Source organism: Poecile atricapillus, chromosome 3 (assembly GCF_030490865.1).
Source record: "Poecile atricapillus isolate bPoeAtr1 chromosome 3, bPoeAtr1.hap1, whole genome shotgun sequence".
NCBI classification, from domain to species: domain Eukaryota; kingdom Metazoa; phylum Chordata; class Aves; order Passeriformes; family Paridae; genus Poecile; species Poecile atricapillus.
In genome coordinates, this window is record NC_081251.1 from 45124319 (window position 1) to 45144359 (window position 20041).

The 20041-nt window shown below is 37.8% G+C and overlaps 1 protein-coding gene across 1 annotated transcript in view; it reads right to left on the bottom strand.

Annotated features, from left to right (window-relative positions):
• Positions 1–4628: 4628 nt before the first annotated feature.
• The window catches only part of SEC63 (SEC63 homolog, protein translocation regulator), a 59646-nt gene continuing 44233 nt past the window's right edge, over positions 4629–20041 (bottom strand). The window contains exons 13-21 of the mRNA XM_058835086.1: positions 18623–18770; positions 16768–16850; positions 15062–15121; positions 14682–14840; positions 13690–13845; positions 12775–12876; positions 7841–7939; positions 6880–6984; positions 4629–6318 (exon numbers count right to left, since the gene is read on the bottom strand). Of these exons, the coding sequence (XP_058691069.1) occupies positions 6175–6318; positions 6880–6984; positions 7841–7939; positions 12775–12876; positions 13690–13845; positions 14682–14840; positions 15062–15121; positions 16768–16850; positions 18623–18770 (1056 nt within the window). The 3' untranslated portion in view covers positions 4629–6174. The remainder of the gene's footprint in view (positions 6319–6879; positions 6985–7840; positions 7940–12774; positions 12877–13689; positions 13846–14681; positions 14841–15061; positions 15122–16767; positions 16851–18622; positions 18771–20041) is intronic.

A 20041-nucleotide genomic window follows, 5' to 3' on the forward strand; every position in this document is an offset into this window, starting at 1 on the left:
CAAGAACAACAATGGGAAGAAGAGGTTCTTCTGTTCACCTGTAAGAGCCTGACCCCTCCTGTGACTGGTTCTCAGGATGGGGATGAGCTGGGGGACAAGTAGGTGACACTGCTTGCACCCCACTGCGAGGTCCAGCCCCAGCTGCCTGCCTGATCACCTCTGAGTCTTATGAGCTTGCTGAGAGGTGGGACAGAAGAAGAATGAAGAGCCTGTGTATAGTCATCTCCATATTTCAAAAAAACCGGTAACTTTTAGTGTACTTACTATAGATTAAATATGAATTTGAATGTAAAATATAATGGGACAGCTTTTCATCTTTTGAATGAACTCCTCAATCCCAACTGAATGAAGGAGGTAAAAAAAATAAAAGAGAGATCAAATACACCTAACAAATCTACATCAGGAGGGAACCATAAAAAGATACAACCAAGATAAAACCTTATGTGGGGAAGTTAACTGCAAAGAGTAAATCCTCATAACTTCAGGAAGAAGTACCTGCATGCAGCAGCCCCTTCTGCCCCAGGAGGCCAGAGAGCTAATGATGTTAATGAGGTTGCTCAAATTGCCTCGCGATGGGAGGCTGACACCCACTGCCTTGTACATGAGGCCAAGAGAGCAACAGGCTCTCTGAAGTCTGAATTGATCCAGAGGGACCTGCACAGCTGGGCCATGCGGGTGCACCAACAGCTGGCTGCAAAATGAAGCTAGAGCTGTCTCATTTCAAGGGACCAAACTGATTGTCATCTGGGCCTCCAAATCTCACCTCCCTGTCATGGTCTGTGTCTATTTTACAGCCATTATAACCTAATCTCAGCCAGCGTGATTTACACATAGTAATTAATGGAGCTTCAGTAGTGAGAAAATTGGTCATTCAATTTGAGTTTAATTTACTGCATGTGCATACATTAGGAAGCACAAATTCCATAGCTGTGATCTGAGCATGGAGAAAGGGTTGTGTGTTGGGAAGGAAAAAATAAAACACTCAGTAAACAATTCACCACTGGCCTTTCACAGCACCCGCTCTGCAAGTCTCTCCTCGATGGGAGCATGACACACAAATAAACCTGGACATCTCAGTTTGGATGCTTGGAGGTGGAAGGCAAAGTCTCACTGTCACTGCTGCAGGAAGCAGCCCCCTGGCATATTGGTGAGTATGGCCTCATTCTGACCCCTGCTTACGTTTGGGTGTGTTTCCATCAGAGAGGGCAGAGTGGGTTGATGGAGTTCAGTGGTATAGGGTATAAAGGCTTCAAAAGATGCTGTGTCTGTGGAATAAACACGAACAACTCCAGTGAAGGAATCACACCTAAAAGCCAGAACAAACTTTCACAGCAAAGGCAGCATCACATTTTCAGCTACCTTAAGTTAAAGGTGGCCTCGTACCAGCCTGGACTTTGGAGCACCTAATAACCACACCCCAGCAGAGCCAAAAGCAATGCCTGGGTGATCCTCACTGGCCCATGAGGGACCAGGAATGCCCTAGAGGGATTTGGGCTCTTTTAGCTCAGGGACTACCCTGCAGGAGGCGCCTACAAGATGTCCAGCTCTTCCAGGGTCTCCCCCCTGAATGCCTCCATGCCATGAAGCATCTAGCTATGTTGCTTGCCTAAAAAGAAAAGCACTCACATCTTACTTTAAAGTAAAGGTGGATGAATTAAAAACAGTTGCTCAAGGTGGTCTATGCAGCTTCCTTTGTGCTGCTAAATTCCACACATGCACTGTAAATGTAATGTCTTCCCTGTTTAATGATTAGAGCATGTGTGTAAGCCTTCCATGTATGTGGGAGGCTTACACACAGTGAAAAGTTGAAAATTATTCAGTGCTTCCTGATTCAGCAAACATTAGAAATCAAATTCTAGGTAGAGTGTACACAATTTGGCTTTAAAATATTATCATTAGCTTTACAATTCATCGTGCTAATTAGATTTATTAGCAGGTTTCATTGCCAGTGATAGTTCTGTTATTGAACTGAACAAAAAATACAAACAATTTTGGCACAAAATTATTTCTACCAACTCAGTAGTGTCTGCTGGCTCAAGCTGCATCTTAAAACAAAAGATCATCGCATGAGAGAAATTAAGTGCAACCAGGAATATCAATAGATGTAGTGTGACCAATTTTGATATCTCAGCTAGAGTTCGATACTGAACACAAGCCACCCAGTTCCCTCTTCTCTGTATTCCAAACAAGCACCTGCTTTGATCCAGCACTTGGGTGCTCTGCCAAGCCCTCAACAAGCTCTAAGAAAAGAGGTATTAAACATGCTGTTGCCAGGGGCAATTTTCCATGTTTCTCTGCACATCATTTAAAACTTGAGCACTTTACCATGGCATGCTGTGGGTACCCACAAGGCACCCCAGGTACCCCATAAATCAGCTCTTCAAAGTAGGGGCATCCCCACGGTGGAACCACCTCAGGTACCTCCCTCTGCAGAGCTTAAAACACAGCTGAAGTGCAGATCATCACAATGATAATCGTCTACACACACACTCCTAAAAACTAATGCAAAACAATGTTTAAAGCTAAAAACGGACTCATTAACACCCCAATTACTGCTAAGAAAGGAAGCGCTGCCTTCCTCAGGTTTTTATTTTAAAATAAATTCAATAACAATAATACACTAACCCCAATATTAAAATGGGTCACCTTCAGTAGGTTTGAAATGGTATGGGGGGGTTGGGGGAAAACAAATCACAGAGAAACATAAAGAAATCAGTAGTTTCTTGAAAAGGAAAAAATAGATCAAAGAAACTTCCATCTAAGCCCTCTTTCCCTCCAGAAAAGGAAAGCACAAAACTAAACCTACAGCTCAAATACGATAGGTATCCCCTGGAAAAATCCTAGGGTTTCCTGAAGAAATCCATGCCCCTGCCTCCCCCTGCTGAGCGTGGCCAGGAACTGCGCCTGCTCCTTGAGAAAAGCATCTTTTCTTCCACTACAGCTCAAGGGTTTCTCCTCTCACAGACATTTGCCAGTTATTAAACAATTTAATATTAATCAACCATTGTCAATGCTTGGTGGAAAGGGGAGGCAGAAGTTCAAATCATTTCACACAAAACACCCGAGAGAAAACCTGATTTTTATAACTTCTTCCTTTTAGCTACACTTACCTACTGCCAACAAGCAACATTTAGCAGCCTAAATCTAACTCATGGTGCCTCCCTCTACTAACTGCAGTCACAGCACCCTGCACCCATCCTTGAGCTGGAGCAGGAGGAGCAGGGCCACTCACACTGCATCATCCTCCTGCCTGTCCCAGCCAAGTCCCATTTTTACCCCTTGGAAGCGCCACAAACCCTGAAGGTATTTGCAGCATCTCTGCTTGGGAGGACAGTCGGGCTCAGCACAGTTGCCTCCCCTCTGGCCTCGAACAAGAGGCTATAAAAAGGAGCACAACAGCAAAAGGGCAGAAACAAATCTGGTCAGTCTGGAAGAACAAGTAGCTGCTTCCCAGTTATGCTTGAGTCACTATTACCCAGGGAGTGCAGCAGGAAAGCAGATTTTATTTCCAGAACTTTCTTTTTTTTGTTCTTCAGTGACTAGTCCAGAGCTTCAGAACACCTAGGTAGAAAATTGGCTAGACTGATTCCTAAACCCTATCAAAAAGTGAGGCTTATACAACAGTGAATGCAAAATACTGCTCCTTCCTGTAAAATTTTACCCATCTGGTAACTGTTATTCAGGAGGAAGTTGATCAATGATTGAATGACAATTCATATTGTTAATAAAAAATAGTTATTAATGGACACACCAGGCAACAGAAGACCAACAACTCAATAATGTTGGGCAGCTGCAGTTGGGTGGTGTTAATTGCGTGAAGCTCTTCAATATCTCTTTGGCTCCCTTCTGCATCTCTTGGGAGGTGTTATAAAACCATGCACAACTACATAGCTGCTATTTCCATGAGAAAAAGTATCAGCATGCCATTCTCACATTATCAAGATTTCCAATACCACCACAATTTCTCTTCTCACAATTTTTACTAAGTTACCTTAACTATACAAGAGACACATCTTTGAAGTAGATTTAGCCTTTGTTGGCTCAACAGAATCGTCCCCAGTTTGCAGACTTAAAGTGCTATCCCAGCTGTCACCTTCAATCTTCAAGAAGGAACCAGTTCAGTATTCAGACCAGGGAAATGATTTTATTTTATTTTTTAAATAATTTTGATGCATTCACATCTTGCCAGTATATACCTTGACTGTAAAATTTAGGGATTAGTGGTGAGAGTGCAGCCCAACCCACCCAGAATTCTCTTAATATCAACCCTACCTCCTCACTCACCACTCTCCTAACAACTGCAGACTTTCACTATGAGTTGCTCAGTCATCTTAGCGTTCACCTTGGCTACTTGCTTGAGGAAGAGTCATCAGACTCTTTCTTACAATTTCTCCCACCAGCACACAATTTGGCTCAAAAACCTATGGAATACAACTGGAGCTTTTGTGTTGCTATTTCTCTGCTGTATTTTGCAAGTTAGAACTGGAGTTAAAAGACATCAAGTGTATGAGCCATTTAACTGAAACCTAGCCTTCGTTCTTGAGTTTGAACACAGGACACTGCTTCTGGTTTACAAGTTTTTTCTGCATAATGTGCACTTCAGAAGTACTTTGAAAAATACCATAATCTCATTAGAACACCTTCAAATTTTATTTGTATCTATTATAATTACAAAGAATATAACAATATAAATTTTAACTTAAAGTGACAACCCTTTCTAACAAACAAGGTCACGAATTAGTGTGCACCTATTTTCTGGCCTTGGGCAATTTTTATAGGATGGAAATTTTCCTGCATGAGAATTTGTCATATTTTACAGCATTGTATTTTCATAGTATTTTTCAATACACAGGAACAGAAATACATCTATTCCTACTTGCGGAACACTCATAAGTATTTCTGAAGTATAAAAATGCAACATTTAATTTGTTTGATTGAGAGGAAGAAAAGGAAGAAAAGGAATCCATCCATGGCTTTTGTCAAGTCTCATAGAATGTACTAATAGCCCTGATGCTCTCCTCCCTGAATTTATTCTCTAATTAGACTTGAATTTTCTTTTTCTTTAAAAGTGGTAGGAACAGAATCACCATCTTGTTTACAACCTTGCAGAATAGTAGGGTAGGAAAAAAAATAAAACTAAAACAACAAACCAACAACCTCAGACAAAGATGCACACTATTACAAATGTAAACAGCCATCAAATTGTCCAGTTTATTGATGGGAATTGAAAACTGATACAAAACATGCCCTCTCTGCATGTTGTATTTAACCCTTAAAATGTTTCTGACGGTGTCAGGTAGATTCAGAATTAAGAATATACTTCGGCTTTCAGCATGTACCTTTTATAAAGGTATTACACAAAAGCCACTAACTTACATAACATGTGGTCCCAAAATTACTTACAGACATTCTGTTTATCAAAAGACTCAGATCTCCTGCTGATCTGATGAAATAAAGGCTTAAAAATGTTTTAAGCCATTAATAAGTATCCTATGGCAGAGTCAAGAAAGTTCATGATTTCCATTATAATCTCGGGCATAAAAAGGCAACAGTCCTAAAAAAGCAGCCCTCTGGAATATATGGAATGTGGCAATGGATATAATGCCAATTTGTAATGATCAAGTTAAGTAAAACAGATTCTTAAAGCTATGAATGATGTGAGCAGTATCACAGCAAAATAGTTAATGAATACCACAGAACCAATCAAGTTTGAAAGTTGAGCAAATGTTGTTTCAATCAACAGAGATTGGTAATGTCAAATATACAAAAACATTTTCTAAAATAAATTCCTAATGCAGAAAAATTGATTGAAAGTTTGCTCCTAGCTAATAGTACCTTTTATTTAAATTGGACCCTAAATTCATCAGACAATATATAGCCCACACTTTTGGACATTTATAATAAAAAAGCTTTTATTTTCAATTGAAACAAATGCACCATCCTGCACTTTGAAGGCTATAATGAGCCATAAGCATATTCCAAGGTGTATCAATGGCAACATATTTGTTTCACCTCCACTGAGAAGTTACATAATGCACTCTTAATTGGTAAAGAAAATTTAAACTCAGCCTTCTCAAAGCTTCTGTACTGTGTTTCTTGGTTAATTGTACAAGTTCCACAGTCAGACCAAAAGATTGCACTGTGTGCAGATATTGTAGTCATTCAATAGTTTGTTTAATCATCATCTTCCTCCTCTTCCTCTTCCTCCTCAAAACTGTCTTCAAAGCCTTCACTGTCTTCCTGGTCCTCATCACCTTCTATTGCTGTATCCCACTGTGGGTGATTTTCTGGCACTGGTTTTGCTTCATGAACTTCCAGCTGTAATTGGATAAGGAAAGAGAAGAGAGGGCGAAAAAAGCTTACAGACAATAAACAGCAATTTGGGAAAACAAACAAATACACACAAAACAAACATGCAACCCACAAAAGAACAGTTTAAAAAACCAACTAAATAACAGAAGAAATCCCACCCCACTCCCCAAACCAAAAACAAAACCAAGAACAGCTTCCAGAAATAAGGCATGCCAGATTTTTCCCATTAACTGGATGAATCTAGGACTAAGGAAGGGCAGGGAAATGGCATGGCAAGCTTCAAGGTATAAAAAGCCATAGCCAGCCATACTACAGAAAGTGAATAAATATTAGAAGAACATGAATTAAAATATACATGCATGGGAAAGCATCGCAAATTTTAGTCTCATTTAATCCATCATAAAACTACCACTGTACATTAGGCAGAAACCATTTGTAATTCCATCCTTCCCACTTGTTTTAAAATTAGGACAGGTTGAATTCTTATAAACAGGACCTCTGGTGCTTTAATGACCATATGAAGTAACTTTTGATGGAATACAAGTATATAACACAGTCAAACATCACCTTCAATGGTTTTGTCTGGTCCAATCCCATATATGAGTCTGATCTTAAATAAACTGTGTACTGATAGTTTCCAGGCTTGCCTGGTGCTGGGAACTTCAGCTCTACCTACAAAAGAGATTTCATACCATAATATTCTTACTGCCTTCAAATGACACATTGAAACAAGTACCTGAGTCCTCCAACGAACACTACCACAGAAAAATAGAAAGTTTTTGTTTCTTACAAGGGACACTTCTTTGATTACCTCTATGTAATAAAATACCTGTAGAAAAGAGTCACAATACCCAAACACAATACCTGCCATGAAAGCTGAATAATCATTGAGTAGCTAAATCATTGATTTTTTTCTGAATTAGGCCAAGAAACTACATTAAGTACACAATTTCACCCTGTTGTATGCTAAACCTCAAGAACCTAAACAGGTTAAAATATTTAGTCTGCTGAAAGCTTTATCTAACACAGCTGTTATTTCAAATTGAATGTAATATCTGATTTGGAAGAACAAACAAATTAGACGTTTATTTCTCAGAAAAGTGACAAGAAGGACACTGCGAAAGGTTACAGGTTCAGTAAAGTTCATATGAGCCAAAGCTAATTAATTTGTCACAGTCGCTGCTGTACAGAAAGAGAACGCTTAATATTTCTAACAATTTGAATAAATTTAGGAATTTCACTGTGTATGAATACTGCTTTTCATCATCTTTTGATATCAGGGAAAATAAAAAACCCAACATATTCCACAAAGAAACTTCAAAGTCATCTTAAATTGCTTTTTCTTTCTCCACTATCGATTTTCATAGTTAAAAGGCACTTCTATCCTTTTATCAAGAGAGTAAAATTTGTTTTCCATCTTAAGAGATAAGTATAAAAAAAAAGTTTAAATCTACATGTATTTGCATACCAGAAACACTTCAACAGAGTTTTATAATACCCCAGAAAGAAAACTCTCCAAGTACTTTACCTCTTCTTTATCTTTTAGTGTACAAACGTGATATGGCATACATATCAACATCTGCTCCTTCCGATCTGCAATATACAGCCACCACCATTCTTGTTTTTCCTTTCAGAAAGGGGAAAAAAAACAAAAGTAAGAAACCACCCAGAAACCACCAGGATTATGGTGTTTATTGAAGTCATAGAAAAAGATGCCTCTACACTTTTTAACAGGCAATTAGGTTTCACTGATCTTTGTAATACAGACAGAAAGAAAATGTTTGTGTCTGGTGGCTTTTTTAAACCCTTGGATGTGCATGAATAGAACACATGGTGTACACAGCACCCCGAAAGCAAACGGGCTATCACAAGTAACTGCTGGTCCCCAAAGGCTTCACTGCATGTATTCAACTTCAGCTATCCTATGGGACATGGAGCCACCCTGAGGAATTGTGTCCACTGAGAATTAACAACCAACTTCATGCAATATAAAACAACGTTAGGTCCTTCAACAGAAATCCAACCTGGAAAAAAAACTGAGTGTATAAAGCAAGGGAAGTGTAAAGGCAGATATAGAACTCTTCGCAGGAAAGTCTTTTTCAGGCAAGTGTGCTCTGTCCCACTGCTTCCCCCTCCAAAAAGTAAAATGACATTTGAACACACTTGAGATTTCACTTCAAGGAAATGAATCAGTATGAGTCAATATTGACATATATTTGTAAAGGATGCCCAAGAACTGTTCCCTGTCACACATAAGTTTCCAAATAGGTGCAGGTCTCAAGGTTTTGCCATTGCAGATGCTAAAGCAGAGCTCCTAAATTAATTAAATTAGTGTGGTCCTTCATATAAGACAGCAACACTGTACAAAAATAGCGTTTTTTTCCTCCAGCTGGAGTCAGAATTTTAGAACTGTGATGCAGTTCAGCAGCACAGACAACCATTCTAAATGGTAAAGACAGTTATTTAACATCAACTGTTCTTCATTTAAATGCCACACCTTTTTGGTTAACCCTCTGGCACTCATTTTAGGCAAAAACCATTTTGGTTTAATAGAAATGGAAACCTTTTTATTGAAAAAGAAAAAAAACCAGTTTAATACTGCAAAGCAAGTTCCTGTTTCTACACCTCCTAAAGCCTTTTTTTAAAACAAGTGAGAATAGTGAGGGACAAGGGGGAAGACTTCTATATGGTTATGAAGAAGTATTTTAGTAGATAGGTAATAGTCACAACAGCATAATCTTACCCTTCAGGAAGAAAAGGGGAATATAAACATTCTTTTTAGACAACCCAAATGTTGAACTGTGCTCCAAACCAACTTGCAACCACCCCTGATGGTTTGGTAACTTATCATGTTTATAACAGGCTAGAGCCCTGAAAAGTGCATCTTATTGGAGTTGCAAGTCAAACCTCCAAACCAGGGAGCCAATTTTCATACATTTATACCAAAAGCAATCAGGCAGTTACTTCAGTGTCCCATAAGAAGTGGTTGTTTTGTTTCATTTTTAATCTAACAGCATTAGAAGAAGTGAATGAAAGGATGAAGCAGACTTCCAACACTACCTGTGAGCAACTTCTAAATTCCACACTTGGGAAGCAAATGCTACTAATACATAGAATTCAAAGAATTTTTTGTCTCTACTTGAAGAGCTAAAAGTTCAGTAGTTTAAGATTTTTTTAACACTTAAGAAGCCGGTTTTTTGCTGATCTGAGATTTAAAGCATGCATATTGAAAAATTTCAATTAACTCCTTTTTTCTTTTGAAGTGACTAATTGTCATACTATCTCACTGAAATATTCAACTATTTACAACAAGCAAGACACTCACACCAACAACTGAAAACACTGATTAGCACTCCTCAGTTCCAGAACCAAGAAATGTAAAATTAACTCAACATGTTAAATGACCATTTTGAAGTGTATCAAAGTAAAAGCATCACAGTGAAGCAACAGCATTCCCTCATGTTTTTGGAATGGGCACAGACAACAGCACAAAAATCTATTCATATACTATTTAAGACCAGAATGTGTAAAATTCTAAATCCTTCTTACAACTATTCCAAGTCATTTTCTTTAGGAAAAACCATCCCATGTGATTACAAGGCATAAGTTATTTTATCTGTATGTTTCAACAGTAAATATATTGTCAATCTTCTTGACAGCTGTAGCAAAGGAGACTCTTAGGCAGGGTGTTTATTTCCTAGCCAAGAGCTTCTAGGAATAGAAAGATTAACCGTATAAATAGTACAGATGAACAAGAGCTACAGAAGCAAGATCCATTACAGAAATGGCTAATAATCACCATTTTGGGCCTATGAGGATGGTGACCATAATAAAAAGGAACTGCAGTTGCATCAATGTGTTATTTTTGATTTTACCAAAACACTATGCTGACTTACTATACATTGTTCTAAAAAAAAAAAATCTTTGCTGTTGACAGTGATGGAAACAAAGATCAAAGTCATCACATGGCTTTTCACAAAAACTAGTAAAAGTAACAGCCAAGTAGGGAAAAAATACCAGTTCAAATGACAATCATTGATCTAAAGTTCAAAGGACGAGTAAACTTTTTGGAAGTAAAGCTCATGACCCCAAAGTGCCATCACTTTTTTACAGAAAGGACAACTGTGCAGGACTGTGATTTTCCTCTTGCTTATTGGGTGGAATTTAAAGTTTAAGCCTATGAGAATCTGGCAAACTAACAGGCAAGTGGGCAAAAAGCCCTTTAACAGATGGGTGCAAGGTTTGGCATGCCAGGGAACCAGTATGTTCATGAAATTGGAACACCAAGGCCAGTTTCTACCTAAAAAAATGTCAAAACTACAATCTGTGCAGTTTCTGGACCCATGGATGAAGGAGCAGAAGACAATTATTTAGGAACCTGCATAGATTAAAGACACATCTCTGGCAGACTAATTAACTGTCCCAAAACTTGGATGAAACAGCATTAAGGCTGCCTCCTGAGAACAAGTATTGTGATGTTCAGCTACTACTCAAACATCTTTAAATTCTGGAACAAAGCATTTTATCTTTAATTTTTTATCTCTGAACTGGCCATGACCACAGATAAATAACAGATGAAAATAAAAAACAAACCAGAGTATCATGTTTTTTACTCTTCAGATGTTGCAGATCAACTCTATCTGAACATGCTCCAACTGCAGCTACAGCACAAAGTACAGCTGCATTCAACTTTCATGAAATGGGTGAAGAGAAATCGGAAAATTTACAACTGCAGTACCCTGAGAGGATATGTGTGTATCTTTCAAGTTCAAGCATTCAGATCAGCCCTAGACTTCTTTTTAGCAGCAAGCTGTATTTAGGATTTTTATCACAAAACCCGTATGTAACTTGGTTACACACAGCTGAAGCTTATGCAGCTTTATTCAGAGTAAATATAAGCAAAGTCTCTGAAAGGACCCTAACTTCAGTAAGAGATAGAAATATTCAGCACCCCTAAGGCAGTGGGCATGGCACTGACTATCTGTGAGCTTCAACTGATGACCAAAGCCAGCTGCCTTCACAGCAAGGAGGTATTAAGACTGCAGCACATTTGACATGATCTAAGGCAGCCAGAAGAGCAGAATGCCAGTACACCTTTTTTGCATTACGCTGGTGTATTGCTGAAGACTGTGTGCTGTACTGTACTGGGAGATGAGAGTGCACCCAACTATCAGGAAAATACAGCTTCAAGTTCAGCCATTACAAAACTAGATGCCATCTAAGGCCTTCAGAAAGACAATTTATTTCCATTATGTCTTCTCTGGGTCCTCAGCAGCAAGTCTTGCTTCCCACAATTTTCTTTTTAATGCTGCTAGCAGGTAAAACCAGCAGGAACAATGTGATCACAAGCATGTGGACAATGGCATAGGTTTGCATATGCAACAAGCTGTACAGGGAATTGACATAAACAGCCCCGGGGACTGAGGAGAGGGCGCAAATACACAGTGTCTTTGTTTTCAATTCATGTTTCACTCTTCTTTCGCACCTTAGTTGTCTTTAAACCACAAGAGGAAGCATAAGCCTTGCATCCCACCCCTGTTACTGGAGATAACATAACAGTCAGACTGCAAGGAAGCAAAGGAAACCTCTGAACCACGGCCAGGAAAGAAAATGTGGCCAAATACTCCTTCCTCCTGGTTCCAACCAGGTCACCCCAAGGCCCTAACTTATCTGCTCACAACACAAACCCTCCACTTGGAAAAATCCCCTCTTTTCAAAGTTCCACTGCTGTTAAGGGCTTCTCAGACAACTACTGAGTGACTAGCTGTTAGTGCAAGTAACAACTGATACATCAGATAATACTTCCAACACAAAAGGCTGCTGTAAATACACGTCAGCCTATACTGAGTCACCACTTAAATATATCATTTCCTCTGACACTCATCCACACTTGAACTTGTATTTTTGAGCTCTATAGGAAAGACTGTTCCACAGTTGGTTTCTGCCACTTCCAAACTACTCTGTGGTAGAGACAGTTTTCCAACCAACTCCATCTTCCACAGCTGCACACTGTGCTGCCACCACACTGCTGCACTGAGACCTGAAGTCAACCAGAAAGCCAAAACTACCTGCTGATCCATGAGTCCCAAACTCTCCTTATGTAATGAGATTGATTGTATCAGTTATTACTCATAATATAGGAGAGGTGAGGACCTCTCCCAGTCATAGGCACTTGCAGTTAGATGTAGTTAAAAACACCCCAATATTTCACCTGAAGTTTTGTACAAGTTTGCAAGTCTCTGGGAATTGGGTAGAAAGAATAACGAAGAAAAAGGTTTTAGGAAAGTACCTGAAAGTGTTTCATTTTGTAAGTTAAGACTCTATAAAATTAATACTAAATTTTTCCCCAGACATTAAGCTTTTTTAAAAGCCCAATATTTACAGTAAGAATATAAAAGGATCAATTAATTTATATTATTATTAATTTTCATGTTTCACAACTTCATGTTTTTTATTACTGACCTCAGGAAAAAAAAGACTGTAAACAGGATGTGTTATCTTTGACTTCGTTTCAAGAAGGGCTCGCTCCTTTCTCTGTATACTTTGCTGTAATTCTTGCCACTCCTGTCAAAGATAAGGTTAAAGAATTACTGTGCACTAGCCATCTTTTGCATTAAAAAGACAGAAAATGGTCCATGAAAATGCTCCATGTGACTAGTTCTCATGCAATACTAAACATTATAAAAGGAAAAAGCAGATCTGTGGGGTTTGCACACATTCTTCAAAACTCAATTCTACAACACTACCTATAAACACTCTCTACCTCAGCCATAAGAATCCTGATTACAAGTTTGATGATTCCTTTCCCATCACAAGCTTAATCTTAGCCTGAATGGGCCCTTCAGCTCATTCAAGTCTTTTACTGCAAGACCTGTGATGCAGAAATCATCTACCACCACAATGTTTCACTCTATTACACTATTACTGTTCCAAACAAATAACCTGACCGCTACTAGAGTTTAGTAAGCACCTGTACAAGTTCGTTCAACTACTGCATGCTTAGTATGCACTTTGCAGCATGCAACAGCCACTTCCTGTAAAGAACACATTTCAAATGAGAGACTTTAAGTCACAAATCTGCACCAGATAGTCAAATTAATCAAATTAAGATGAAAGAAATATTTTTTTCTCCTGAAATTCAGCCTTTTTTCTCATGTCATTTCTAAGTTTTCTGACCATGCTGAAAGGACTCTACGCTACTCACTCTGAAACAAACTTACAGTGACAAAGCTCTTATACCAGAATGCAGTCTGAAAACCTCTGGAGAACCAGTATTACTCCTTCATCCTAGTGCTGCCTAGCCTGAGGGTTTGCTAGAGGATTAAAATGCATTTTCTCTCAACTCCAGAGGCAACATTAAGAAAAAGTAAGGCTTACAGCTTCATCATCTTTGTTTTGCTTCTCATCTTGTTCTCTGTCAGAGTCTCTGTCACTTCCATCATCTTTTTCACTTTGAGAGTCCCTGTTTGTTTCTTCTTCTTCAGATTCACTTCCTTTATCAGAGACCTCCTCCTCCTCTTCCTTCACGACTTCCTAATGGGAGAGAAAAACAAACACCCAACACCTCTAACTTAGTTTGTCTGCATTACTGTAGTGCACAGAATTCACAGCACCTGCCTTAAGGTCGGGTCGCACGATCTACGCTCTTCTTGTGCCACAGAGTTATGTCTACAGTGGAGATTATTCCTTTTCACCTCATTTGCTAAGAGGACAGAAGCCATTTTCCTTCTCCCTATGGCACTCACAACAGGAATAGGAAAAAACAGTATTTGATTCCCAGATTGGATGTCCCATCCCTGCAGGTGTATAAATAAGGCCAGACTGGATGGGGCTCTGGGAAAATTCATCTACTGAGTGGCACCCCTGCCCATGGCAGAAGGGCTGGAACTGAATGCTCTTTAAGCCAAATGATCTTTCAACCCAAACCCTTCTATGACTCCGGGAGTGCATTTCATAAAGTCTTAAGAAAATTACAGAGAACTTTAATACCTACAACACAGCCCATGAGGTGGAGAAAACACCATGCAATAGAAGCATAAAGTTACTAAAGCTACTTAATTTATCAGAAGAAAGTCCCATTTCACCTCCAAGAAGGCAGCATAACAAGAACTAATAGTAAGAAGGGACTATGAAGCCAAATCTTTAAAACAGTCAAGCAGAACTTTCAGTAGGCCACTGCAAACATTACCATGGTGGTTCTATGGTAGTAATTGTTAAATGTAGAAAAATGTAGAGAAAACAAATGCTATTTTAGAGGACACGCTTCACAAAAGCATAAATTGAAACATAAGAGACAGATAAAAACCCCCTATCAGGTTACAAGTGATAAACTGAATAAAATAATAAATATAATTGAATCTATGAGCTACCCCATTAGCTTGTTTTTGCTTCTGCTGTTTCTGTGGTTGCAATGAAGGTGGCACAGGTTTCTTTTTCAATGGCTTCTTTTTCCTTGATTTTGAAGCTTTCTTGGTTCCTTTATTCTTTTGTTGCCATCCTTTGCTTTTAACTTTGCTGGCATCTCCTTGCTGCAGGAAAGCAGTATTAAAATATTTATTCTATTCATAAAATTTCAGTCATTCAACTGTATTTTAAGCGTTTTAAGCTGAGAACCAAAATTAGAAAGCACAACTCAAAGGACACTTCAGTAGGCATTTCTGAAAAAAATGTTTGACATTTGCACAATTAGCAATTCAAGATCTAAAAGAAAGTTATCTTTAATTAGGAAGAACATTTACTCTTCACTTACCCCATCTTCTGTTGGTTGCTCTTCTGCTGCACATATAGACTGTTCCTTTTCAAACACTTCCTGGTTAGAGAAAGATGTGAAAACTACTAGTGCCTCTCTGTACCAAGAACAAATTATTATTTCATATTTGAACTTAAACTAAATCACCTTAATCAGGTCTGAATATTTTACTCATGGCAAATTCTTTTATCAGTGACAGACACAACGGGGGATTAAGAGATCAAAATTAAACACTATTTCAAACATTTGGTCTCAGATTTTTCCATCACTAGTATTATAAAAAAATTTAGTAGCAATGTGTCATCTTGTTCCAAAGAATCTACTTGTTTTATAAAGCACAGAAATCCTATGTCACAAAAGCAAGCAGTAGTAAAATGCTAATTCTGCTCCAGTTGTCAGAGCATTAAAAACTTCAACAGCTGCTCTGCTACTCAGGGACAAAGAACAACAAATCAAACAAGAAATGTGAAATGTGAAGACACAACACAATGCTAGTATTCTGTAGACTGGGACACCTCTATGTAAATGGATTTTTTAATGCATTTCTTTCTTCAAAATATACTATATTCCATTAAAGAAAAGCCTCACCCAAACAAAATAGTCACAAGGAGCTGTCTTGTATAAAGATGGCAAATAGAAAATACCAGCATAGAAAACATGCATCATACAAAAGTCTAGCTCTCATTTTATAATCATGTGTTTCTATGCCAGACTGCCTAGTGGAGGTTGCACAGGAAATCTTAAATTAATTTTCTACATGCTATTAGAAATTTTAATTTCTAAGTACAGTTCAATATCCTCATAATTTTCAGTTTCCTTCCTTTTGCAATTCCAGCATAGTGATACAGTGCTTTTACTTCCTACCTACTGCAGCCTTGGCTACCACAGCATGAGCACATGGAGCTTATATATACACACTTTCTGCTGAACTGGCTTCAACAGTCTCATCTCACCTGTAGTACTCAGGGTTGTGTGCCTTACCTTAGAGGTGTAACTCAGATCTTCTACTTACTTAGACAGTTATGTCATTAGTACAGATGCAAAAATTGACATTGTAGTCTTTGACACGTCAAAGTTTGTTTAGGTTCTGTGTACTAAAGTTTTTATGTTCAAAGCAAGCCATTATTGAATTTTAAGCTAAAAAATAAGCACAAGTCCAAAGTTTAACTACTAGGGTATAGTATTGCTTTGGTTATGCCACACTATTTCCTACACAGCAGTCCACTTTCTTTATGTGACACTGGTGTACCTCCTTTATATTATAAAGTTATGCGCATTCTGCATTCTGCTGGACTGTGTTTCTTTCATAAAAGTGTCTAAAACACCCAAGAGATGTGTAACATTTTGAACCCACATAAAGCAAAATCAAACACTGTCCTGAGGACTTGAATGAATATTACATTTTATTTTAGTTCAAGAACCAAGTTTTTTATGTCTCTTTTCCTGTTGTTTACAAACCTCAGAGCAGTATCACTTGCCACATTCTTTTACTGTTCCCTAGACAACTGCAATGGGTCAGACTGAATTTTGATTTTACTCCAGGAAAACTTTCTCATTCAGAAACAAAACCATAAGGACGGATTAAGAGTACAAGTTCTCAATTTCAAACCTTAACCTCACAGTTATGTTTAGAAAACAACCAGAAATGCCTTTTTACTAGTGTACACCCACAGTTACCATGAAAGAACAATATTCTTAATACTTACTGCCATGGTCTGTCTTGTTAGTGTGACCAGAACAGTGACAAGAGAACCTACTGTGATGTTGTTGCTGTCTTCATCATCCAAAACTAGTGCAGAAAGAAAAGCAACACATCCATTAGACTTCTTTATAGCCTTTTTCTTTATTAAAGATTGCTTCTGCCACTTCTAAACATAAGCATTCAAATTTCAGAATTTTTAACAAAAAATAATTTCAAAATATTATCTAATAAGTCTCTTACAGCTTCAAATATACTATCAGAATGAGAGCTGGTAATTCAGCAACCTATAAAACTGCAACAATGTGTTTGAAATTTTAATTGCATGAAAGTTAGAAAATTCAAAGTTATAGCTGCTGTGGGAACCATAACCCTGTAATACTGTGCATTATATATTAAAGCATAAAACTTCAGAAACATGAAATATCACACATGACCAGAGGGACCCCATTATATTTGTTCTGGGAATCGTAATTTTCATTTTCCTGACTTTCATATGATTAACAACTCAATTTCAATGCTACATTAACAATCATGCATTTAATTATTTTTTAAGGAGAAGGCAAAGGAAAATAAAAGAACACCAATGATTAGTTTAACTAAAACATCAAACAAACCCCACAGGGGAGCCACTGAGTTTATACCTCCAACCTATAAACTGGAGAATGTCTCAGGTAGGAGAGGAATAGAGTTATATCCCAGTGTAGACATTTTATTTATTCCCCTCCAGTCTCTCCCTGACAAAGTAGCTTTACTATTAACTAGTCTTACATATATATTTTAATGGTAATATTGAGCTAAACTGAAAAGGATCTGCATGGTTTAATCCTCCACACCACACCATGCAGCCATGTGACAAATGAAGACTACAGGCAGGAAAACACTGTTTGTCAAAATATGGGGAGTACTCCAAGATTGAATTTTATGCAGACTAATAAGACTATATACAATCCTATGTTACAATAACAAAGTTTTCTGTTTATTTGTTTAAAAAAACCCCAACAAAACAACACAAACAGCATTCAGAAACACCAAAATTAGCAGACATTTGCCTCCTTAATAGGTATTTCTTCTAACATTTGCATCTCACAGGGGACTACTCAAAACGCAAATTACAATCAAGCTCCGCAAACAAAGCACATCACATTTTGAATGTGGTCATTGCTATCACAATGAAAATATGAACTAGAAACAAGAACTAGAACAACCTTTCAAATATCACACAATTACTAGCACTGATCTTCTACAAAGAAATGGGGACCACAGAACCAATTCACTTTCCAACACAAAACTCTCTAACAGGAACTGCTTACAATACACCTAATCTTCAGAGAGGAAGAACATTATACATCACTGAAATAGTGCACACAAAATGTAGCTAAGCATAGCTTAGACAAATTCTGCTAGATATAAAAACTATACCAGGCTTATCACAAAGGAACCCATGAATATTTAGTCATCAGGGTTTCCAACTCTAAAACCTCACAAATGACTCTCCATGCTGAAGAAAGCTGAGCATGAATTCTGGAGTAAGTGTTACTGTTTAAGATAGCTAATAAAAGTGGCATTTCAACCTGAATTCCACATTGCTTATGAAATATTAAAATCAGAAGATGAAATTTCAGATAAGCTCCTGTATGAGAAACTACTGCTGTCTTGGGAATACATGGAATGTTTCAATGTACTTTACCTCCTCAGACTGTAACTCTCATGTACAAGAACCTACAACTCCAAAGAAGTATGTAAAAATTCCAATAAATAGCAGTGAGTTCTGTTTCAGCATCCTCCAAAAGCTTACTGCCAGCAGACTATCAAAATGTCAAAAGAGTGACACACACAGAACAAAAGGACCTCCCACTCACCCTGTGGTTTTATATCCATAGTGACATGTGGAAAGCTGCCAAGGACAGCCATAACTTCTTCGTATTTCTTATCTTCTAGGAAGTGCAGTAAATTGCGACGATCTGGGCCTTTCAAACTCACCAAATCTGGAATACTTTTGATTTTATACTGAAATAAAAAAAGAAGAAAGTAAATCCCATGGAAGCACAGAACACAGTCCACAAATAAATTCTTGGTAATCCATCACTGGTGTGCCCACATTACTAATGCAGACACACCATTACATATGTTCTTACAAAAAAACCCTACATTTTAGGAAACTAGCAAGCAAATGGTTTGAGAAACAAGCCAAAGAGGTTGCACTCAAACCTACTAAACAGAACTGCTTTGAACATTCATGTGTTCCTTAGTATGTCACCCCTTAGAAATGTCTCTTTATAATTTCTTATAAAATTGTTATTTCAGCCAGGTTTTTCAGAAAGTTGAGCTAATAAATCTTTCTAATAGAGGTTTGTATTTAGATAAAATACTTCAGTGCTTACAGATTTACATTAGCAGAAACAACCAAATAAAAGTTTAAGGGGTTTTTTTTTGTACTGAACTGCAAACAAATCTAAATTTACTCCTAAGATTTGCAGAGCAGAGCTGAAAGGATAAAACAAACACAGATTTGAATACTTGATTACCTCACCATTATAAATGCATATACTTTACTAAATACAATTTCATGCCTCCAGGTAGACTGATCATACTGGCAATCTAGGGAACTGTATTTTTGAAGAACTTGGTGCATGTGATCCTGTACAAGCTACCCTAAAAAATGAGGGTTTTCCCCTATTTCATGGCAAGCAGAGGTGGGACTATAACATAGTCAAAGTATTTAGTTTTTTACTTAGTTACAATGCACATGTCAAAAAATACATCTAAAATTTCTTATTTTCTCATATGTTCCCTGTAGTTTAAGACTGGATTTAAAAAGTAAGTCTTTAATGATACCTGTAAGAGAATCTTTTACTTTATCCAAAGGATATGATTACTTGAATATTTCATGAACAAGCATCTTCAGAGAGGATTAAAAAAATGCAGTACCTAAGAATTCTTAGTCATCGCACTAACACAGAAGCATTTAAACACCCCCTAAGGCTGTAGCTAAAGCTAAACAAAATTTCCATCAGATAAAAGGAATATTTTCAAGATTCATCCAAATTAACCACTGTAATACAACAATCAGAAAAGCCAACAGCTTCTAGTAGAAGCAAAGGGCTGCTTCTAACCAGGCATTCCCAGAAGATACACTAGATTCAAATGAAAAAACAAGTTTGAATGCAGAGAGTTGGTGTAACAGAGCAAAAAAACACATGCAGGTTTTCAGACTAAACTGTTCTTTTTCGTCCTTAAATTCTACAAATACCAACGCTTACCCAACTACAGTTATGTAG